Genomic DNA, 22,094 nt, shown 5'->3' with positions numbered 1-22,094 from the left:
GCGCGTGGGGCTGTGGTTGTTCCCACGCCTGCCGGGCGAGGAGGAGCAGGGGACGGCGAGGCACCCGCAGCGGGTCCTCCTGAGCCCTCCTGTTGGGGCCTGCGCTGGCTCTTCAGCCCCTAAGTCTCAATTTCCCCAAACAGATCTGGAGTCTGTCTTCGGTGCTAAGGAAGAAGTTGTTATCATGTTACCTACTTGAACAGCTAATGTTCAAAACCAATTCTACAGTGGGTTGATCCTGCAGCAACCACATGTTAACACAGGTCCTTGAAAACATAACTCAAAACACGTGCAGAAAACACCATTGTAACTAGTGAACTAGCAGCCTTCAGCAGCAGCCTCGCTCTGCGGCCAGCTATGCAGCTGCTCTAAGGACCAAAAACCTTTCTCCTTTCCAAACAGCGGATCTTCTCTAGGCTTCAGCAATGTTGGCAACAGGAGAGGAGCAGCAGGGAGGGTGTGTGTCCACCCTGTGAAGATTACACAACTCTCCACAGTGCATACTGACTTCCACAGCTAGCATTTTTATGAGCATTAAATTGCCTCCCAAACTAAAATCAATATACATAGTGGTGGTTGCTAACCTTTTGGCTGCTAACCAGGTAACCCGCTGGTCACAGACTAAGGCATTTTCTCCTTTTCAGCCCTATTTCCCTAATCTTCCCCTTCCAGTCAGATCAAAGCACAGCTGCAACTCTTCCCTCCTTCTGTGCTCAGACCAAGTCACCATCACTACCTGTCCCCAGGACCCACCCCCGGCAGCCCCTGCAGTGCTCAGCAGAGCCCTCGGGGCAGTGGGACTGCATGCAGTGCACTCTGCAAGAAGAGCAAGGTCAAGTGCTTAGCAGAGAACGTTGCAGCAAGGACCCAGGTTGACATCCTGCCTTACTCACAGCTACTGAAGCTCTTCCAATGAATTTCAGGTCATTTCCCCATCTTGGCAGCACTGCAGAGCAGAGTAAGTTTCCCCGCCCAGACCCAGGCTCCTCGGGCTACCTGGTAGGCAGCAGCTAGCGCAGAGGAGAGCCAGGTTTGTCTTGAAATGACTGGAGAGAAATAAATAATTATTTAGGGACATGGCAAGGGACATCACCACCCAGCAGCTCTAACAACGTGGTTTCAGTAAAGACGTTCTCAAACGGCACCTTTCCTCGCACAACAAGATCGCGCGCTCAACCCCTCGCCGCTTCCCTGAGCCCACCCCGCTCGCCCCCAGTGCCGCCCGTGCCCGCGGGAGGCGAAGGGGGCCACGCGGCTCCGCTGCCGGAGCAGCCTCCGAGCCGCGTTCCCGAGCGCGGGGGCGGCGGGGGCGGCGGGCAGCGCCGGGCTGGCTGTGCGGCGGGCGGCGCGGCTCGGCTCGGCTCGGCTCGGCCCGGCCCGGCCCTGCCTCCCTCCCGGGGCCGCGAGGGCGGGGGGCCGCCCAGGCCTCTCCCCCTGCCCGCGCCGCCGGGCACACACGGCCGGCCCCGGCGCAGAGGCGGCAGCCGGAGCAGCGGCTCCTCCTGCCCCGCCGCCGCGCGGAGATGCCGCCCGCCGCCCTCCCGCTGCTGCTGCCGCCGCTGCTGCTGCTGCCGCCGCTGCTGGCGGCGCGGCCCGCGGCGCCCCCGCACAGGTACCGGGCCGGGGCGCGGGGGGCGCCTCGGGGAGCCCCGCTCGGGCTGCAGCGGCTCCTTGCACCGCGCGCGGGGTGCGGGGCAGGGGGAACGGGGCGGCCCGCGTGAGCCTGGAGCCAGCAGCTCGGTGCGTTAAACGGCGCGATTTGCACCAGCTCTGGCATTAACTCGGTAACGGGACATTGGTTTGCAATCAGCCGCACTTTAAGTGCAGCAAGGAGCCACTGCCTCCTTGCTGTCACTCAAAGACTAAAGGTGATGTATTTAAAAATTAAACACTTTTTTTTTCCTACTATTCCCAGACCTTCGTTTGCATGTGGAGGAGTTGTATCTGGAGAGTCGGGGTTTATTGGAAGTGAAGGATTTCCTGGAGTCTACCCTCCGAACAGCAAATGCACCTGGAAAATCACAGTAAGAATTTTTAATATCACAAATGAGTACTGGAGGCGATAAAGAGCTACATCTTGTTAATGCCTGGGTTTTATATGGGAAAGCAGATGGGTGCAAACAAAAAGAGAAATTCAATAAATGCTTTGAGTGTATTAATATAGTGTGTATTACTTTGCCAGTGCACCTGGTGTAGATCCTGCAGCAAGGTAACAAAGCAACAGGAAAGTGTCGCTACTTCTATAAATGACCTTACATATACTGTATGCTACTTCAATGCTGAAATGGGTCTGTAGAGCAGAGAGTTGTAGCCACCAACAGCAGGAGTGAGCAAGCAGACACTCCATTAAACAACTAGGACTAACATCATCAGCGGCAGAAGTATTGTCATCTCCAGCCTCAGGGAAAGGGTTTAATTACTAATTTTACTTGTTCTCACATCAGCACAAGTTAAATCTTACAGAGCGGCCTCCAAATTATCTTCCAAAATGGCACAATTCAATAGGAGATTGAGCGACTTTCAGTCCCAGAATATGGGCTTTACAGAACATCAAAGAAAGAAAGTAGAAAATAAATTAGTCTGTATGTAGCAGTGATCATGAAAGGCAACCGTCATTTCAAAGACTGCAGCACAGAATAGGTGGTGGCAGTAGAAGAAGATGTCACAGGGTAGAGATGCTGGCACAACTGGGGGACATTGATCTGTTTGCAGCGCTGTGTTACAGTGACTCTCATGCCAAATGAGATGTCACTTGGGTTGTTTGACAGATGCCAGGGAAGCTGCAACAGTTTCTTTCTGTGCCTTTATGTTGTGTTACCATGAGGGCAGATTAGAGGCTGCCTGTGAGTGACTTTACCAGGAGAGCACAACACAAAACGAAGCATGTGCTTTGCTTACCTCAGAGCATGAAGAGGCTGAGGTGGCAGCAGCTACTGCTGGCTCATCTGGCAGTCTGAAGAGCAGACACCACTTCCATTTGGAATAATATGAGTGTGCCTTAAACCAAAAGAAAAACAACAAAGTTAGTTTACTGGCTCAAACTGGCATTAGATCTTCAGAAGCTCAAAACTGAATCTGGAAAGAAATAATCATTTTGGTTATAACAGTATAAAGTTTTTACCATTACAAAAACTGGTTATAGATGGAAGCATGCACGGAAACATCCTACTGGTCTGCCCTCCGCCTTGTATTTGGAGGGGAGCAGGAAGAGGACAACTGGCTGTGTTTAAGCAGCCATAGAGTGGCCATGGAGCCAGCATTTTCATTGCAGAGCTAATGCTGCAGTCAGCAACGAGATGCAAGCATCCCGCTTAGCCTGGCATCGCTGTGGGAAGCCTTCCCACAGAGCCGCAGCAGCTGTGCCTGCATCTGTGGCCAATGCAGAAACTCAAGGCCTTCGGGCATTCCATGGTCACCCTCACTCCTGCTTTCCTGCTCTTTACTCCTGGCCTTGAGGCTGATGGATCCATTCCCCCTAGGGTGCCCAAAGCCAGAGGAGGGCTGCATGCTCGGTGACAGTGCAGGGCTTCTTGTGCCCCCGCCTCATTCAGCCCCCAGTCTACGCTCCTGGTCACTAGGGTAAGCCGATGTTTTCTTCCCCAAGGTTGTGGAGAAGTCCTATGTCTTTTTGATGTGCAGGAAGGATTTGGGGAAGCAGGGCAGGACTATCAAACCTTGCAAGTCTCAACCTGTGGTTTGAAGCTCAAGTGTGCTCACTAGCCTCAATTTGAGCAACAAAACCCTGTGATCAGATACTGAGATAGGGATCAGTATTGCTCGCAGTAGCCTTAAAGTAAGAAACAGAGTTAGGTGTCATGAAAAAATATGCCTTATGTTTGGCATCCACATTCAGCATCAGATCTTAGAAGGTGACTGAGATTTCCTGCCTGTCAATTTTAGGCAAGGGGTGTTGCTTAATATGCTCAGCCTAACACATGGTCTGACAGGTTTACAAGGCTGCAAGAGATGTTGATTCATTTTCTTTTTGGCCCATAAGAAGCATGAAGCTGTTGTTTTTTAAATTAGAGTATCTTGTTATCTACAGGAGAAATTCATATTGAGGCAGAGTGACTGCAAAATAGTTCTTTGAAATAAAAATGTCTTTAGAAAATATTATGGGTAGTACAGATAAAGCAAAGCAGCACTCGAGTATCAGCTGAAACCTTCCCAATTGGTTTGCTCCAGCTAGAAGAGTCTCTCTAACTCAATTATGGTTCTGTTATTTCAAGAGACTGGGACTTTTTCAGCTGGCTAAAGAAAACAGCTCCTCTATTCTGAGAGCTCTAAGAAGTGTTCAGCACATGCTTGTGGTTATATTACAACCTTGGCAGACAACCCAGAAGCTTTAAGTTGGCTTTCCTAAGAAGTCATTTGTACAGCTATTTCCTTTCCTATAGTAATGTATATAGCTTTATCTAAAATATATCACATACATTTACTTTTAATACTCTATAATCCTTCTTGGTCACCACCTCACATAAATGTGTCAAATAGTCCAAGAAGCTGGATTACTGCAGAGTGTTTTCCTGGCAAACTGTGTAGTTCTCATAAAAGTCTAACATACTTTATGTGCAAAAATAATCCTGAAGACTGTCAGAGTTATGTAAGGTTATTTTTTTTTGTAGGTTCAAGAGCTGCATTCCGGCAGGTTTGCTGACAATAAGCAGGGTTTAAAAATTGTCAGTGGAGTTGGGAATCTGCCCTGGGGGAGTGAAATATTTTAAATAATTTTTTCAAAATTTTAAGCATTCATTTCCCCACATAGTTGTGAAACTGCCCTTCCAGTAAAGCACAATTCTTTACCCACAGCTGCAAGGACAGAAAAGCTGAACATGAGCTGGTGCCTTCACCAGGGAAAGCAAGCTGGTATGAATTTAAAAAATGGTTCTTTTATGGCTGGAGAGGATGGAGCTAGGGGACAAGAGGAGAGGCAGGAACTGTGTTTCTTCCCAGGGTATAACTCCAAATATCTTTCACATTTATTCTCAGTAGAGAGAATAAATATGTTCAGCTTGCAGGTAGGTGGTATATTTCTCGAGTCTACCTAGGACTGTTATGGGAAAAAAATAGAATCAGCATTTTAGTATTAAAAATTTAGAATATAGGTTTAAAAAATAGCCTTTTTTCTCTCTCTCTCAAAAAATGAAACAAAACAAAAAAATGTGTTTCAGGGGCTTTCCCCATCAAAATACTCTTTTCCAAGCAAACACTCAAACAGTTTGGAAAAATGTGACCACTTGGGAATCCTCTCCAGAATCTGAAAGGGGACCTTCATTTTGAGTCAGACTCTAAGCAACACTTCAGTACTTCAAACATAACTACATTGTGATTAATATTACATAAAATATGTGCTATGAATGATAACAGAAAAATATATCAGAACCTTATTTTGTCATGAGTTAAAGCATGGCCTTTCTAAAAAGATAATAATCTAAATGGATATTTTAGGGAATTACATTCAAGAACAACTCTCCAAAATATTTGTGGACTCTATTTCTCTTTAGCTGCCAATGGAAATAATACAAATTCTTGAAAAGAAGTGATATCTTTCACAGGCGCTCAGCATCAAGCAGATAGAGCCAAAGCAAGAAGGAACAGGGCAACAAAGTACAAGCACTGGTCAGTCACTCCTGGAGTGGCCAGGAGGGGCAGAAGCTAAGAAGGCTCCTTCTGTGCAGGATGCCAGCTGCAGGGATAGAACAGGAAAATAAGGCACACCCTGCAGGGGAGGCATCGCATATTCTTCCTTTGACTCCCTCCTCTTTTCATTTCTTCAGAACAGAGCTACAACTTCTTCCAATTCCTCCTCTGAGGTATCACATCTCCTTACTGCATCAGGCTCGGATGCAGCCCAGGGTAAACAAAACTGAGTCATGCCGGCCTTTGCTTTCTCCCCTGTGCTTCTCATGGAACAATGTTTTAAATGTTTGCAGATAAACCCTGGCAGCTTCTAACACATCAGTTTTCCAGATTAAAAAAAAAAAAAAAAAAAAGGAATGACCATGGTGGAAGCGAGGTGCATTTGCCAGAGGCGCGTGCTCGTGGGATGGGATCCCTGGGAGCAGCTGCAAACCAGGGCACCCCCTGACAGAGCGGTCACCTCTGCTGCCGGCGCTTGCGTGTGACCCTGCGGGACTGCAAGCTTTTAATTGATTTAATAAGGTGGAGCACTTCTACTCTTTCGGTGAGGAATTACATATATTATTTACTAAATAATGACATCTTTTAAGAAAACAGTGACAGTAAGCTGTACCTGTGACTGTGGGCATGGTCTGCACGTTTGCATGCGACTTCCGCCGCCGCCTCATGTGTGTCTGGGCACGTTGGATGCTGCTGACTGAGGTCGGGAGGAAGCTCTTCACTCAACATCCATGAACACACGGCAAACTTTTTTCTCAGTGTTTCCTCACAAAATGCCATGAAGGAAAACTAAGGATATTTATAGAGAACAGTCTTGACCAACTAATCTGAAGCTAGAGATTAAAAAGAGATATAAAAGATAGTTAAATAATGTAATATAGTATAACGTGCTGAGGAGAGGAAAAGGAAGCATACAGCTCTGCCTAGGATTTCACTTACCAAGAAATGGGAAAGCTGAATCTTTAACAATTGCCTGGCAATTTGGAGTCGCTGATTTGCCATCGCTCCCTCTGGACACGATAGAGCGTGGGCCAGTCTCACACTGAGTTCCCGGCTGCTTGTGGCAGCCTGAAGCAGGACTGAGTGTCCCAAAGCCAGGGCAGGTCCGTGCTGCCTTGGGGAGCAGGATAAGGTATCACTGAGCACCATGGGCCTCCATGAGGGACACCAATGTGGCTGGACTGGAGTCATGTTCACAGGGACAGCCAAAAGCTGCTTCTCACCCCAGAAGCAGCCGCTCTCATACTGCAGCCTCCTTCTCCAGCCCCCAGGAGGGACCAAGTGTCTTCAAGGCACCAGCTGAACCTGAAAAAATAGAGGAAATATCATAAGCACTAACAGAGACAGAACTGCTTATATGGTTAGGGAGATGGTTTGGTAGGCATGGTGTTGAAGTGTTTATGGACTCAACCTTAAAGGTCTTTTCCAACCATAATGATTCTATGATTTCATATTTAATTTATTGTGATAGAGCATTCTTTTTTGGCTGAACTTTCAAAAACAGTAGACGGAAAAGGGAGAACTGTTTCAGATGGGTAAATTGCAGAAAGGCTGCAGGATGCTGAAAACATTCTTTGCAATGGATGATGTTGGATAATCTAAACTTTGGGCATAACTGCTCTGCTGATATTAAATCATTAAAGCATGATAACCTATTAAGGTGTCCTCATTTAGATACTGTTGTACTAGGTGTTGTTCAAATGTACAAATAAGTGACCTGACTCAAAAGAGCTTTTTTTTTTTTTTTAAATGTAGAGCTGTTTGCCATTTTTGGAAAAAAAAAAAAAAAAACACCTAACTGTGGCTTTTTTGTGACTAACATTACAGCCATCATTTTTGAATTTTAATCTGTCAGGTCACAAAGTGTTTGTCAGGTCATTCATTCTGACATGAATACCACTTTTCTCTTAACTCCTTTTCTGTTAAAATAGCCATGCCTTAATGTCTGTTAGTGATTCAGACCAAAAGACAAGTGACTGCAATAAGAGACTTAGTTATGGAGCAGTGATTCACGGAATCTCATTGCTTTCACAAAGGGTACGTGCACGTGTCTGTGGCATCTTACCCTGCCTAAACAAACCATTGGGTTAATTTTTTATACCAGCTACAGGGCCTTCTCACTGCAATATCATGAGAGCTACCTCTAACTTCTAGCTTTAGAATTTCTAAAGCAGTCACTGTGCTTTGGAATTTCTGGGTGAGAAGAGAGGATTTTTGTGGTTTGAACAGGACACATCAGCACAGGAGAGGCAGTTGCATTTTAGAGAGAAATCCGAACAAGGACGAAGGGGAGCCTTTTGAAAGTATGTTCTGCATAGCAAGATAAAGGGCAGTGCATGAAATAAAGGACCTGAGCAGCCCATGTCAAAGTCTGTCCTGCTGCAGGCTGCCTATACCAGCCTCTTCTGCAGGGTACAAGACCAAGCTTTAGGATGCTGTAGAGGTGACACAGCATTTTAAATTACTAAGTCACAAAATTCAAATGCTGTTTGACAGTTACATATGGGAACCGTTTAGTTCTAGTTCATCTCAAACTAGTATTTAATAAATGAATCACTATTTATAGTTTTAGATATTCTTTCAAATATTACTGTTTCACTGCACCTTTCAAGCTAAGTGCCCTCTCTCCAATAGCTGAATTCTAAGTTGAACACTAGCCATGAAGCTTTCGGTGTTATTTATAAGTGTTCATTGTGTGTCAGTAAATAAATCCTTCAAATGGTGTTACCACATGACACAACTGAGCAAGATAAGAGGGGCAATTTCTTGGTCTAAATTCAAAATTGCTTAAGCAAATCCAACTAATTTGGCTCTGCGGAGCTCGCACTGTGACAGGGAGCTGTGTGGCTGAGCGGGTGCTGCCAGGGCAGTATGTGCTGGAGGAGAGTGCCAAGCTCAGCTGGGACGCGAGCGCGTACTCACCAACTGTGTCAGTCTGCACAGAGGGCACCGCGGAAGAAGATACTGGCAGCAGAAAGGGCCAGAGCTTATTTTTATGATTGGCTCGATATGATTTCAAAAAACACTCTGCCTGGAGTACAGTTGCAAACAGAACTTAACTGACAAGAGGTGAAGGACAGGAAAATACACGCACAAGTAGCTGGGTCAGATAGATGCGTGGTGACAGTCACGCTTTAACATACGTCTCACTCTCTGTCTCCCTCTGCAGGTCCCAGAAGGCAAGGTGGTGGTTCTGTCTTTTAGGTACCTGGACCTGGAAAGTGACAACTTGTGCCGATATGATTTTGTGGACGTGTACAACGGGCACGCCAACGGGCAGCGCATCGGCAGGTTCTGCGGCACCGTGAAGCCGGGCGCCCTTGTATCCAACAGCAACAAAATGCTGGTGCAGATGACTTCAGATGCTAATACTGCTGGAAGTGGATTCATTGCCAAGTTTTCTGCAGCGGAACCCCATGAAAGAGGTATCAGACAGTTACATAGGTACAGAAGATAAACATAACTGCACAGCTCTGTGGAGAGCTACATGAATAGATTTTGCGATACAGAGGTATTGGAAATTGTGCTCCTCAAAATATTCATTAATTATCTAGAATAGCAAAGGAAAAGCATTTGCTGATAATATGCAGTTAATCAAAGTTGTAAAGAGGAAAGCTAACTGCTTGCTGTAAGAGTTGCAGAAGGATCCCAACTAGTAGCAGTATGGTAATAACTAATCAATAAAATGGCAGATGGAATTCCATGTGGATGAATATTGCAAACAGGGAGAAAAACACCCTAACTTCGCATCCACTACAGCAGGCTCTGAATTCACTATTAGCAATTAGGAATAAGATCTAAGGATTAAAATAGTTTAGGAAAACAATAGTTAATAAAAACATCAATCCAGTGCTCATTAGAAGTTAAAATGCCAATGGAAGCTTGCTTAGCTTGCCTTTAAAAAAAAAAAAAAAAAAAAAAAAAAAAGGAATAAACACCAAAAAACAGAAAGATTATTGTGCCACTGTAAATCCATAATGCATCTACATCTTGAAATGGGGTGTCATTCTGGTCTCCCATCTCAAAACAGGAAATAATAAAACCAGCAAAAGCAACCAGAGACAACAAATAGAAAGAAAATTAAGGTACATCTGGCTGAAGAACAGATGGACTTCTTCATGCTGGAAAAAGAGAAAAATCAAGAAAGATATAGGAGAAGACTCCAAAATCACAAGAAAATGAATGGAGAGCTGACAGTCACTGTCTCTTCTAGTAAAGAAACCAGAGGAGAACATGGCTGCAAAGGAAATTAGATGGTGGTTTTTCTCAGTGAGCCTGTTAAGCTGGGAAGTGCTGTGCTATGGAACCTCATAGATTGTGAATTTCTACATTGGTTTAAAAATAATTAGAAAAACGTATGAAAGAAACATCTATTAGGGATTATCAAGCACAAAGGCATCAGCTTTCATTCCCAAAGTCCATGAACTTCTACAGCCTGGGAGATGGTGGCAGGGTCATATCACTAGGTTCTTTCCCTGCTAATTCACTTTTTCCAGTGTTTTCGCTATGAGCATGATACCGGACTAGACAGGTCCAGACGTTAAATAATTTATTAGTCTTTCCACTTATATCAGTGATTTGATAACTTTTTGAAAGACGTATTAGACGACTGTGAGCTGATAAAGTTACCATAATAAAGAGGTTTTACAGTCATATTATAAACAAGGATTATATATGTGATGTAGATTTGTAATTTGGGACTAGGAAAAGGACATATGTAGCCTGGGCTGACATTAAAAAAATTGCTGGAATTTGTTTCCAGATGACTTCTTGCTTTCCAAGAAGAGCAGTTCCTTCCACAAGCCACAAACCTTTCTTCTGTGCTCCATTTACTCACAGAAACTGAAAACTAGGAACATCTTGCAGTCTTGGACTAAGTTAATTATTAAATGTAAATAATGATAGTTGTTTAAGAAAAACTTAACAGGTTAAAAAAAAATCCCACTATCTGGACCTTCCACAGTAGTAATTAGTAAACATTTTTTGAGCTATGCTGGCTTAATTAGCAATCATTACATTTCTTTTCCAAGATGAAGCAAAAGCAGTCAAGCTGTTTTGTCTTAAGCGGGGGTTTTTCAAGAGTGTGCAGGAAATATATAAAGTCCTTTGTATTCAAGCAGACTGGGGCAACTGGAGTCTGGGGATAAATTCCAAGGCAGACAGCCTGCGTACAAAACACTTTGTTGAGACGGACGGTCAGTAGGGGAAGATACGGCCTCAGCATTCCTTCTGTATTTTGGGCTGCATAGTGTATTTTTATTTTCAGGTGATCAGTACTGTGGGGGACGACTAGAGAAACCTTCTGGGTCCTTTCAAACGCCCAACTGGCCGGATCGAGATTATCCAGCAGGAGTCACATGCTCCTGGCACATTATAGCCCCAAAGAATCAGGTAATTTTCTAGCTTTTTTGTGCCTTTGTTGTGTTTCGTAGTGTGTTCCAAAAAGAGTCATTATCTGCAAGAAACTATTTATTATCAATGGCCTGCTAGTGCCTCGTGATTGTATTGCACTGAAAACACAAAAATATTATATGGCTGAAATTTAAAGTTGGAATACCAGTAAGGAATGATTTTCTACGTCCTCAAGCAGGTTACGTAGTTTGGTTTTCTTCAGCATGTTCATCTTTTTAAATTTCTCTACATTTCAGTGCTTAATCTTCTGCTCATGACAATAATCTTTCAAATAAAATAGCTTTTCTAGATAAACATATATACTTCAGCTCCTCAATGTTTTTCCATATACCAAGCTATTTTCTTCCTTGAACTGAAGCTATATGTCACTTTAGTCTTTCCTGTATTTATCTTTAATCCACATTACTTGCTAGCTAAATACAGGCCATTTAACAATTTTATAGATAGACAGCAATTAAAAAAAATATATAAAAAAGGCTTATAAAATAGCCTACCTGTTAACTGCAGCTTAATTTGATTCTTTCCAAATAGCTCTAGATGAGCCCAAATACTTTTCCCAGGCTTGTAGAGAAGATTTAAGACAAGGCTATATAAGCAAAAAAAAAAAAAAAAAAAAAGATAAAGGCATTATTCTGTGCTTTGAAAGATCTTGTTGCGTAAGTTGTGTCCAAATACTTATATTCTTCATATACTACAATAGCGGTTGTTTGCATAAAAATGAGGCAGAGTTCTGAGAGTGGCAATAGCAAGTTCTGACAAAGTAGTGAACAAGCATCTCCACATTCACATGAAAAGCTCTTCACTCTTATCGTGCCAGACTTGGGCAAAGGTCTCCTCTTCCTTTATATGAGCAATAGAACAAAAAACCCTTTTTTCCAAATATAAATTAATAATTACTTTTATTTCAGAAAATGGAGGAGATACTATTCATGCTGAGATTAGTCTATTCTGCCATAAGAGTCATTTTTTTTAGTGCAAAGTCCATTAATAAACAACAGAAAAATAGATATGATGTTCTGTTGCTTATCCTGCATATGGAATATTCCACATTTCTGCTCCCAGTTACATTACTTTCTTATATTATCTTTTTTGTTAGCAAGCCTATTATTTAGATGACTACTTCCATTTATATTGCATCTTTTAATCATGATGACAGGTTTTTAAAACAAGGTAGGTACTCATCGCTGAAATCAAGTCCCTGTTCTGTAACTTTCCTCTTCCTCCCGCCCCAAATTGCTCATGCTTAATCAGAAACAAAATGATGCATTATGCACCCATTTGAGTAGCACACAAGTACTTCCAGGCAAAACTAACACATCAGGTGTTGAGTTCTCCTTTGTTTTGGAGGTAGAACAAAGTCAGGTAGAACAAAGTCAGATCAATACAGAATGTGTCAGTGATGTGTAAACTTATCTTTCTTCACACAGTCCTAAAAGATTTAATAGCATCTTTCCTTGAGACAAGCGTTTAAGGAAAAATCCTGCACATCCACAGTCAACATAACTCAGTGTTGTCATTCAGGTCTCACTTGTACTGTTTATAGGAGGGTGATCTTTTGTACTGTTGTGCTCTACGTAAAAGAACCTAAATGTATATATTATCTGTTTCAGTTGTGCATTGGGTCATAAAGGGATTTCCTTCCTTGCTATACACACTGATAGAATCATATTGCAGGTCTTCCTTTCAGAGTAGTAAAGTCCATTTATGTTTCCCTGTCCATTGCTTTTCTTTCATGAGTAGAAACGCCTATAAATGCAAGTCACAGGAGAGAAAAAGAACATTAGCACTAGAAATAGCAGGGTTGTACTAATTCTTAATTACCACTTACAAGGTTACAATGCACGCAGCACAAGTACATATCGAAGCCTTGATGAGACACTTATGCTTTTCCTGCAGCTAATAGAGTTAAAGTTTGAGAAGTTTGATGTGGAAAGAGACAACTACTGCAGATATGACTATGTCGCAGTGTTTAATGGTGGAGAAATCAATGATGCTAAAAGAATTGGTAAATACTGTGGAGACAGTCCACCCGCGTAAGTAGCTTTCTTCAATTATGAAATCTGCAGTAACTGTGTGTCATTTTGCTAACAGTTCTGTACTAGGCTTTTGAAAACTTTTTTTTTGCCCCTTCCGAAATATGACATTTTCTACCTCCAACTGAGTGTCTAGGAATTGTTTACCGTCTTGTTTCTCCTTAAGTTTTCCTTCCTTTCTCCCTCCCTTCTTAATTAGCCTTGGCTCCAACCAACGCTCTTTTCCATCTTGTGCCTCAAGCCTTATGACAGCACAGTTTAATAATACTAGTGTTAATGCTGCAGTCACAAGCATTGCTTGCTATAGTTGATCTAATAGGTGATATAGATGCCACAGTACAAGGACCCGATCACATTCTCTAGCCTCTTCATTCTTTACCGTCTTTGACGCCGTTTCCCCCCCAGCTACATCCCTGGTGCTGGTTCCCTGCCTGCTCCCTGCACCGCCGCTCACCATCCCTTCCACGTGGGCCGCCCTGTCCCCCGTGGGCTGCTTTCCGAGCGCGCTGGGGAGCGCCGCGGGCTCGGGGCAGCGTCGCTACCCCCTGCTGCCGGGGTGGGAGCGAACAACAGAGCGTCTGGACGCTCGTGGCACAACCCCACTACCTAGGATGAACCCGAGAACAAGGCAGTGAGACAGAAGGTATTTCTGCCCCTACTAATTTAGTAATTGAGTTTTAATACTTCCTAATGAATGAGTTGCCATTAAAAAAAAAAAAATCTATACCATTTCCCCCCCTGTACTATTAGTTGATTATAGTGACTAGATCACAGTTTAACCACAATCTTCTACTCCCTTAATAGTCCATCACAGCAATGTCTACAGATTATCATCTGTGTCTGAACAAAAAATAAATTTGCCACATACTCCCAACTATCATATATTTGTGATATGAGCAAGCAGTATTACTTAATTCTGAGTAGAAGTGTCATTTATCTTTACATCAAGGACTGGAAAAAAAAAGATATTATCTCTTCAAGAAAAAACAAACAAACAAACAAACCTTTTCTGCCCAGCCACTGCCTTCCATTACAGAAAAAATGCAACTGTAGACTTGAAACATCCAATTCTACAACTCTGATGAAAAGCCTTCTCTACTTAAATGCACTCAATCAGGAATGAGACAGCCTGTGGCACTGTAATTATATAAACAGATCTGGCAGTAGTAGAACTTCATTATTCAAATTTTTTTTTTTTTTTTGGTGAAGCAGGTTATTTTTGGTTCTGCTTTCCCATTGTTCCTCTCCCATCCAGCCACTAGAGCTGAATAGCTTTGGAAGAGGACAACTGCACAAGATCTTGTCTTCCCTTTGGGTCTCAGAAGGCAACTGCTAATAAAAACTTTTACAAATGAGGCCGATGCCTTTAACTACATGGGATTTGCCTCTTTCCAGCTGAGACCCAGCCTTGCTGTGTAAGCACTTGCTGAAATGTGCTGGGCTTGAGTCTTGGCTGACAGGTTCTAGATGGCCAGGGCAGAGTAAAAAAAGAAAAAAAAAAAAAGGAAAAAAAAAAAAAAAAAAAAAAAAAAAAAGGACTGGTTGTCCCCAAGCAGCAACCAAGAGCAGCATAAATAGCATAATCTGTGTGACTAGAGAAACATCTGTAAATGCACAAAATTCCATATAATCATGTATTTACGTTTGGTTATGTTGGACTCATAATCATGACAGTAAATTGGTTCCTGAAATACCCAGTCAAAAAAAATGGAAGGTAATCACAGGTTTTATTTTAAAGGTCCAATTAAGTGCTTGAAGAACATGTGTTCAAGGCTCAGTAATTCTGTCAGGATTTCCAAGAAGGGAAGGAGGGTCATTTTAAGAAAATGCATTTTTCTACTACACTTTATCTTCTCTCCTCTACTTACCATGATTCTTTTCCTTCTATTTCTCTCTCCTCCTCTTCCCCAAAACTGCTCTTTTGTTTGGAAAAGACGTATTGATGAATGGATGTTGGTGAATGTTGAGACAAGGTCTGTGAAACACTCAAAACAAGGTAGTGTTGGTTTGCTAGACTTGCATACCACAGATTTTTTCTAACAATAAAACCATCGTGTATGAATTCTTTGCACTTCATCTGTATCCAGAGGGCACTTAAAGTCATACCAGGTACTACAAAGTTTATGAACTGAGAACTAATACGCTGAACAGTTTTTTACAGCATTTCAAATTTTAACAAAATAACCATTAGCTCTTTAAAGGCTTAGTAACAAATATCCTGTTGTCTTCAGTTGACAAAACTTGAGCTGGACCCTCAAAAATAGCAACAACCCCCAAATCCCCCCCCCCTTTTTTTTTGTGTGACTATTCTTGTCAAAGAATTGCAGAATCGAACACTGAATTCATTTTCTCCAGACCTTCCAAATATGTGGTATGTTTTCAGGTAACAAAAGTTTAAAAGACCTTTTACATATTAGGGATTTCTTTTAAGATATTTTCCCATTAAGTAGCTCTTTCCATTCCACAGTTCTGCAGAAGTCACAAAGAAATATTAAAGAGATATTTATAGTGACATAACCTTTCAGGAATCGGGGTTTATAGGATTCAACAGAGTTTCACAGTCAGAACACCAGTGTCTGACATGGCAGCACAGGAACATGGCTGAGCTGTGTTTGGTTTTGATGCATTTCCCCACTGCAAATAGCACCACTGATACAAATAGATTATCCAGCCGCCAAAGATGGCATCTCTGCCTGCCCTCACATGAATGCTATTATGTTTACTGCCATGCTGATCAAGTTCCTCAGGAGAATATTCACATACAGCATTGCCAATGCCACTGCTAGTGTCTGTACACTTGCAAACATGCATCGCAGTATTAGTCTAGGGGCAAATAATGCATTAAGACTAAAGGTGAAGCTATCTCTATGCTTTGATATTAATATCTTTTGTTTTGAATGTCAAAGTCAACAGAAATATTTTATTTTTCTGTTCCAGGCCTATTCTATCTGAGAAAAATGAGTTGCTCATTCAGTTTTTGTCAGATTTAAGTTTAACTGCTGATGGTTTTATAGGCCATTATAAATTCAGACCAAAAAAGTTACCCACAACCACAGTTCCACCTACTACAACAACACCTCCTGCTACATCAAGTAAGTCTTACTGTCTTAGTATCATATATCATAAAAATAAATTATTCCAAGGCAATGAAAGGGGGGTACAGAAGAATATAAATTGTATTTTAAAAATATATAGGATGTAGTTTGTTAGTATTCCAAATGTTGGAATAAATGAAAATTAATGTACTAAAGGAAGCAGAGAGAATCTACCTAACATGATTAAATGAAAAGAAAAACAAAACAAACAAACAAAAAAAACCCAAAGCTCTCCAGGCCGGAGTTCACTATAGCAGTCACTGGTAGGAAAGGCAAAGAAAGCTGTTACTGTAGCCACAGGGATTTTCCTACCTCTGCTCATTTTCTGGCAGTTAGCTAACTACTAAACATCTTTCACCATGATAATTCAGTAGCACAATAGATGAGCAAAAATCTTTTGTATAAGCTGCTCCAAGTATTTCAGGAAAATAAGGTTATTTTGATTTTTAGAGGAACTATTTTGTTATATACAAGTGAATATGTAAAAATCTGTCTATGTTTTTCTTCATCTAGTTGTAAAGATGAAGCAAAATTGGTAAGGGAGCCACCTGAGCCCTCTTCAGATTCTGTCAACATCGTGTCAACATGACACTCAAAATTATATTTAGCCAAAAAATATAAAGGACTGGAATTTATAAAGAAATGTGTCATACTAAAAATAAATTGTTTAATATTTAAGACCAGACAAGTTATGTGAAAGATCAGAAGGAATTTCTCTTTTGGCCCTTCCAAAAATTACTTCCTGGGTGAGATACTGACAGGATAAATCCTATGATTTCCATAACCTGAACGAGAGAGATTTAAGATACAGATAAGCACAGAAACAAATTATTTATGATGTTTGTGCAACACATGACCTGATTTGTACTTAAAACAGATCAAATGTTACGGCAAGAATGACCTGTCAGCGGGAAAACAAGAGCTGTGGTACTTAAATACTGATCATGAAATATATTTAACATAGATGAAAATAAGCATTTGTAAAAACAAAATCATAATGAAATATAAATCATTCTGATGCAACTGGTACTCTAGTAATATGTAGTAGAGCTACTCTTCACTATAAAGCACTTCCTAGCAAAGTTACTACTTCCAAAACTTGGTCTAAATCCAGGTTGCCAAACGTCTCATACTGCAAGATTTGCATTCAGGCTTTTACCTGGCGTTTTGCTCATGTATGTGTGTGTGGAGCGGGATATACAAGCAAGAGAGATGTACTTTAATAATAAATTTCAGGTCGATTATTGTGACACTATCAATATTAGAACCACCACAACAACAACAACAACAAAGTATCTCAGAGAGGACAACAGAGGGAAAGTACTCAAAAGGAAAACCTGTTAGGCAGCAGAAATAAATCAGTAACTGATCAGCTCCACATAGTATAGTCATACATGAAAAATTCCACAGTACACTTAGGCTCGACTTCTGATGAATCAGAACCCGTGCAGAGATTCCCAGTTCAAACAAACCTAGTTTATTCTCTTACAAATCAGAACTGTTCAGTGCAGTAATTTCAGATCAAAGTTCTCCCTCCTCTAGCTGAAATGTTCCTGTGTAGCAGATTTACTGCAAAAGTGCTGTTCAGGTTCTATGCCAATAAGTAACAACAGTTAAAACACTTGTTTTAACTGTTTTGACAGTTTAACTGTCAACAGTTAACTGTTAAAACAGTTGTTAAAACAGTTTTGCTTTTCTGCAAAATCCCAATATATAAATCCACTAGAACAGATATGGAGCTGAGAATTATGAAGAAAAAGTGATAACAGGAAAGGAGGGAGGGCAGAATTTGTCAGCCTTTGTTGTTCATCCCTTGCAATACTAGATCTAGTTAAGCTACATATCAGGTGCATGGGTGGTTTTTGTTTTTGTTTTTCTTCTCTCCTTTCCTCCTTTTAAACATACTGCTTAGCTAGGTGTTTCAACAAATGTCATTTCAACTTTATTTCGATTTTTACTCTTCAAACCTACAAAGCTTTGAAACCTACAGTTGCCCTGTGCCAGCAAAAGTGTAGGAGGAGTGGGACTCTGGAAAGCAATTACTGTTCAAGCAACTTTGGTAAGAGCAGCAAAGTTTATTTCTTTTCAATTAGTCTCTCGAGACTGCATGTTTAGACTCACAGTAATTTCACCAAATGTTGTTTTAAGTTTCATTAATATATAGTCAGTATTTTTTATATCCTACATGCAGATCTGACATGAGTATCTGTATATCACTCGGTACATTCTTGGAGAATATACATATTGCATGCATGTCTAAAGCAAACATACTTTCTCAGTCTAAAAGACCAATGACTAAACAAAGCATGTGCCTGTTTTACATATTCATAAGCATATATATTTAAAATGTATTAAATGTATTTTCTTCTAGTAATAACTGGAACTGTAATTACAACAATGACCAGGGCTGGCAGTCTACATGCAACAATATCGATCATTAACGTATATAAGGAAGGAAATTTAGCAATTCAGCAAGCAGGAAAGAGTATGAGTGCCAAGATTACTGTTGTATGTAAGCAGTGTCCTCTGATCAGAAGAGGTAAGTACAGAAAAATATCAGCCTTGCCTCTTTGTAAAAGACAACAGTTTTGAAAACTGCTTTTAGAAATATGACCATTACAAAAACAAAAACAAACAAAAAATCAGTAAAATTGCAATCAACTATTGCTATAATCAACTACTAATGTTCTAATCAATTACTTTAAGATAAAAAAAAAAAGTTATCCAGATTCATATTGCTTTTCTAATGTTCATCTCTATACGACTAGACTCACTTAGATCAACTGAGTTTGAAAGACATTTTATAAAACTCACATTATACAAAGTCTAGATCTCAAATGAAGCACAGATTTTGTTTGCACATGTGTGTAGTTTGGAGCTAGTTTTTAATGCATAGTTATTTAGAAAGGAAAAACATGAGCATGCTAAGCCTCAAAGAACACTGTGCCACAGCAAATGACAAAAATCAAGAGTTTCCTGTTGCTTCTATTCCATACACATTTACATCTCTACTTAGAGATACTACTTACTTTGTATGTGCTAACGGCTAATACTTGTACAGCTATCTCAAGCAATATTTTACAGAACAGACCAACCAAGATAATTTCCAAGTAAGAAATAAAGAGCGTAGGTCTCATGGATTTAACTGGGTAAAAAAAAAATATATATATATATATATATATATATACACACACTTATCAGTTCTGTGTCTCCTGACTAAACAACAGGAAGAACAAGAACAGAAATAGACCCATAGCAAAGAGCAGACAAGATTATTCAACAAGCCTATGAAGAAATGCAACATGCAGGACACCACTGGTATTTAAGCATACAAATTAAAAGTGAGCAGTACCAAAGTGAAAAGTCCTTGTCAGAAATCTTTACCTTTACCTTTTACTCTCTGGAAACCAGGCATCTGTCTGGGAAACATAGCAACATCCTTACTGGAACCCACTATCTCCTTCCAGGCAGACTGCTGGCTCCAAACCACACTGCTGTTTCTCTTCCTAATGCTTCTTGAATTATTTACTTGCCATTACTTAATATCTAAACTTTCTGCTTCTTTTCCTTCACTCCCCTACAAAACCCTGTCTTCATGCCTGATGCCTTGCAACCCTCCAGGCCTTTGGAAGACCCTAAAATTTTGCTTTTCAATTGCCTGAAAGCTAGAGCTAACCACACATTAAAGGCCACGTCCCATCGGTGCCTTTCCTGATGGCCTCTCCGTCTGTCTGAAACAACTTGTCCACTAGCATCACTGCCACCCTAGCTCACTATGCCAATCTGCCCCATAAAAACCTGGTGCCTCTTTCACCTTAGCTTGCCCAGTTGCTGTTTTCTTTGAGGAAGGAAAAGTGAACGAAAATATTAAGTGCATTATCTTATCATCTGAGAACATGAGAAAATATGACATGTTACTCTCCAGGTATTAATCAATTCATCCAGTGTTTATTCTGTATTTCTAATGTTTTTCAGGCTCATTTGACAATCAATATTTACTAATATCTACTACTCATTTAACTATGTAATACATACTTAGGTAGCTATACAGACACTTAATATCTACTCACATAAAGTAGCTAAATGTATCTTCTTGTAAAAGAGGAATGGTAGAAGTGAACAAAGGAAGTGTTGGGTAGGAAGGAACAGATGTAAAAAGGTAACAGAGTACAAATTAATAAAGACCACAGAAATAGAACTGTACTTACCAAATCCCACCAAGGACTTCTGTTTTGTCATGTCATATCCTCCTTTGTAGGTTTAAACTACATCATCATGGGCCAGGTAGAAGAAGACGGCAGAGGGAAAGTCTTGCCCAACAGCTTTGTCATGAGTTTCAAGACTAAGAACCAAAAGATCTTGAATGCCTTGAAAAACAAAACATGTTAAAACTAAGCTCTGCAGCTGCCTTCTATCACCTCTCTTGAAAAAGAATTTTCACTTATTTGTCATGAAAGTCATGAAAATACATCTAACTGTAAACACTAAGACCATGCTCGCTCACCCACCTCCGTATACCCGGCCACAAAGTGTTCCCATTGGATACACCTCTCATGAGAGCAGACCCTGAATCTTGAAGATTTGCAGACATTGGATATGAAACATACCCAATTCCAATTACTTGGAAGCTATTAATTTATAATTGTCCAATTTAAGGAGTTATGTGAGTAAAATAAGTGTGTAAAATAAGAATTTTAAGTGCAATATTTATATAACTCATTTTAACTTGGCTTTTTCCTTGGAAGTTGTTTTATTATATGGATTCCAGCATTATTATCTGTGCTTAATAAAATATTTTAAGATTAAATCATATACCAACTAGTTATTCATTATGTATGAAGTGGGGCAGGCTAAACATAGAAACACGGTTTTGATCATTTACACGCTTTTGATGCTTTGGGTCTTGCCTACTGTGATTGACACTACACTTCCTTGCTGATTAAAGGCGTGATTTTACTTCTACTGAAGTCAGTGAATCATTAATGTGAACAGGAGCTGGATTTACTCTTCAAATACTTCGACTCAACTGTACTATAGCAACAAGGTTTTCTCTATATCCTAGTTAGAAAAATGTCATTATTAGGTTCCCTACAGTAAGGAAAAACATAGGAATTAATTCAGTGGCAATAAAGTACATATGCATATAGTTTAAATTTTTGTTTCTACTATAAAAAAGAACAAAAGAGCAATGCTGAGTCTGGAAGCAGCATATGAATAGTATATCTGGCTAATTTATTGCATTCATATATGTGGATATTCAAGAAAATAAGCATTTTTGAGGAAGGAACAGACTGGAGGCAGTTAGAGATCTCTGCAGGTCTGCATATTGCATCTAGTCATGTATTATTCTGAATTATTCATGTATTATTCTGACATCAAAAGGCCATAACCAAAGATGGAAGAATAGAAACAGATTTTGTGCTGTATTAGCATACTGTGTCATGTAGAAAACATACCCAGCTTCGCAGAAGAACTAATGCTGCACCTAGTGCCCATGTTACCTTGTTGAGAGGTTGTCCAGCTATTGCTTCATGGCACTGCATCATGCCCTTTAAATGAGCTTAAAATTAATTATTCCATAAGAGTAAAACAAAAATACAAAAACATAATCTTCCTTACGCCTATTATCCTAACATAAGAGATTATTTTCAGTATAGTACCCGAGATTCCATTTCAAATATGACTAATATTTAACACAACTACATTTTTTCAAAGAGCTTTTATTTGCTTGCTTCCAATCTTGGGAATACATAACATATACAACACAGTTTTTATGTTGGTGTAGCATTCAAACATGAGATCTCCTGTCAAATGCCCTCCCCCCCAAAAAAAAAAAAAAAAATCAATGATCCTCTTTGAACACAATTGGTTAGACTCATTCACAGGAAAAACCAACAGACTATTCAGTATGCCT

General features: G+C 40.6%; 1 protein-coding gene across 1 annotated transcript; it reads left to right on the top strand.

The window, feature by feature from the left end:
• Positions 1-1,871: 1,871 nt before the first annotated feature.
• Positions 1,872-20,741, top strand: PCOLCE2 (procollagen C-endopeptidase enhancer 2). Its single transcript, XM_010219121.2, has 8 exons — positions 1,872-2,024; positions 8,810-9,065; positions 10,907-11,031; positions 12,949-13,085; positions 16,023-16,177; positions 18,156-18,239; positions 18,552-18,719; positions 20,439-20,741. The coding sequence occupies exons 1-8, from the start codon at positions 1,872-1,874 to the stop codon at positions 20,567-20,569; spliced, it is 1,209 nt and encodes a 402-aa protein (XP_010217423.2). The 3' UTR covers positions 20,570-20,741.
• The last annotated feature ends 1,353 nt before the right edge of the window (positions 20,742-22,094 follow it).

Source organism: Tinamus guttatus, unplaced genomic scaffold (assembly GCF_059628265.1).
Source record: "Tinamus guttatus ecotype Peru unplaced genomic scaffold, ASM5962826v1 Tinamus_guttatus_pri_ptg000311l, whole genome shotgun sequence".
In the NCBI taxonomy this organism is placed as follows: Eukaryota; Metazoa; Chordata; class Aves; order Tinamiformes; family Tinamidae; genus Tinamus; species Tinamus guttatus.
The sequence above is the reverse complement of the archived record's forward strand: the minus strand, read 5'-3'. Positions and strand labels throughout refer to the sequence as shown.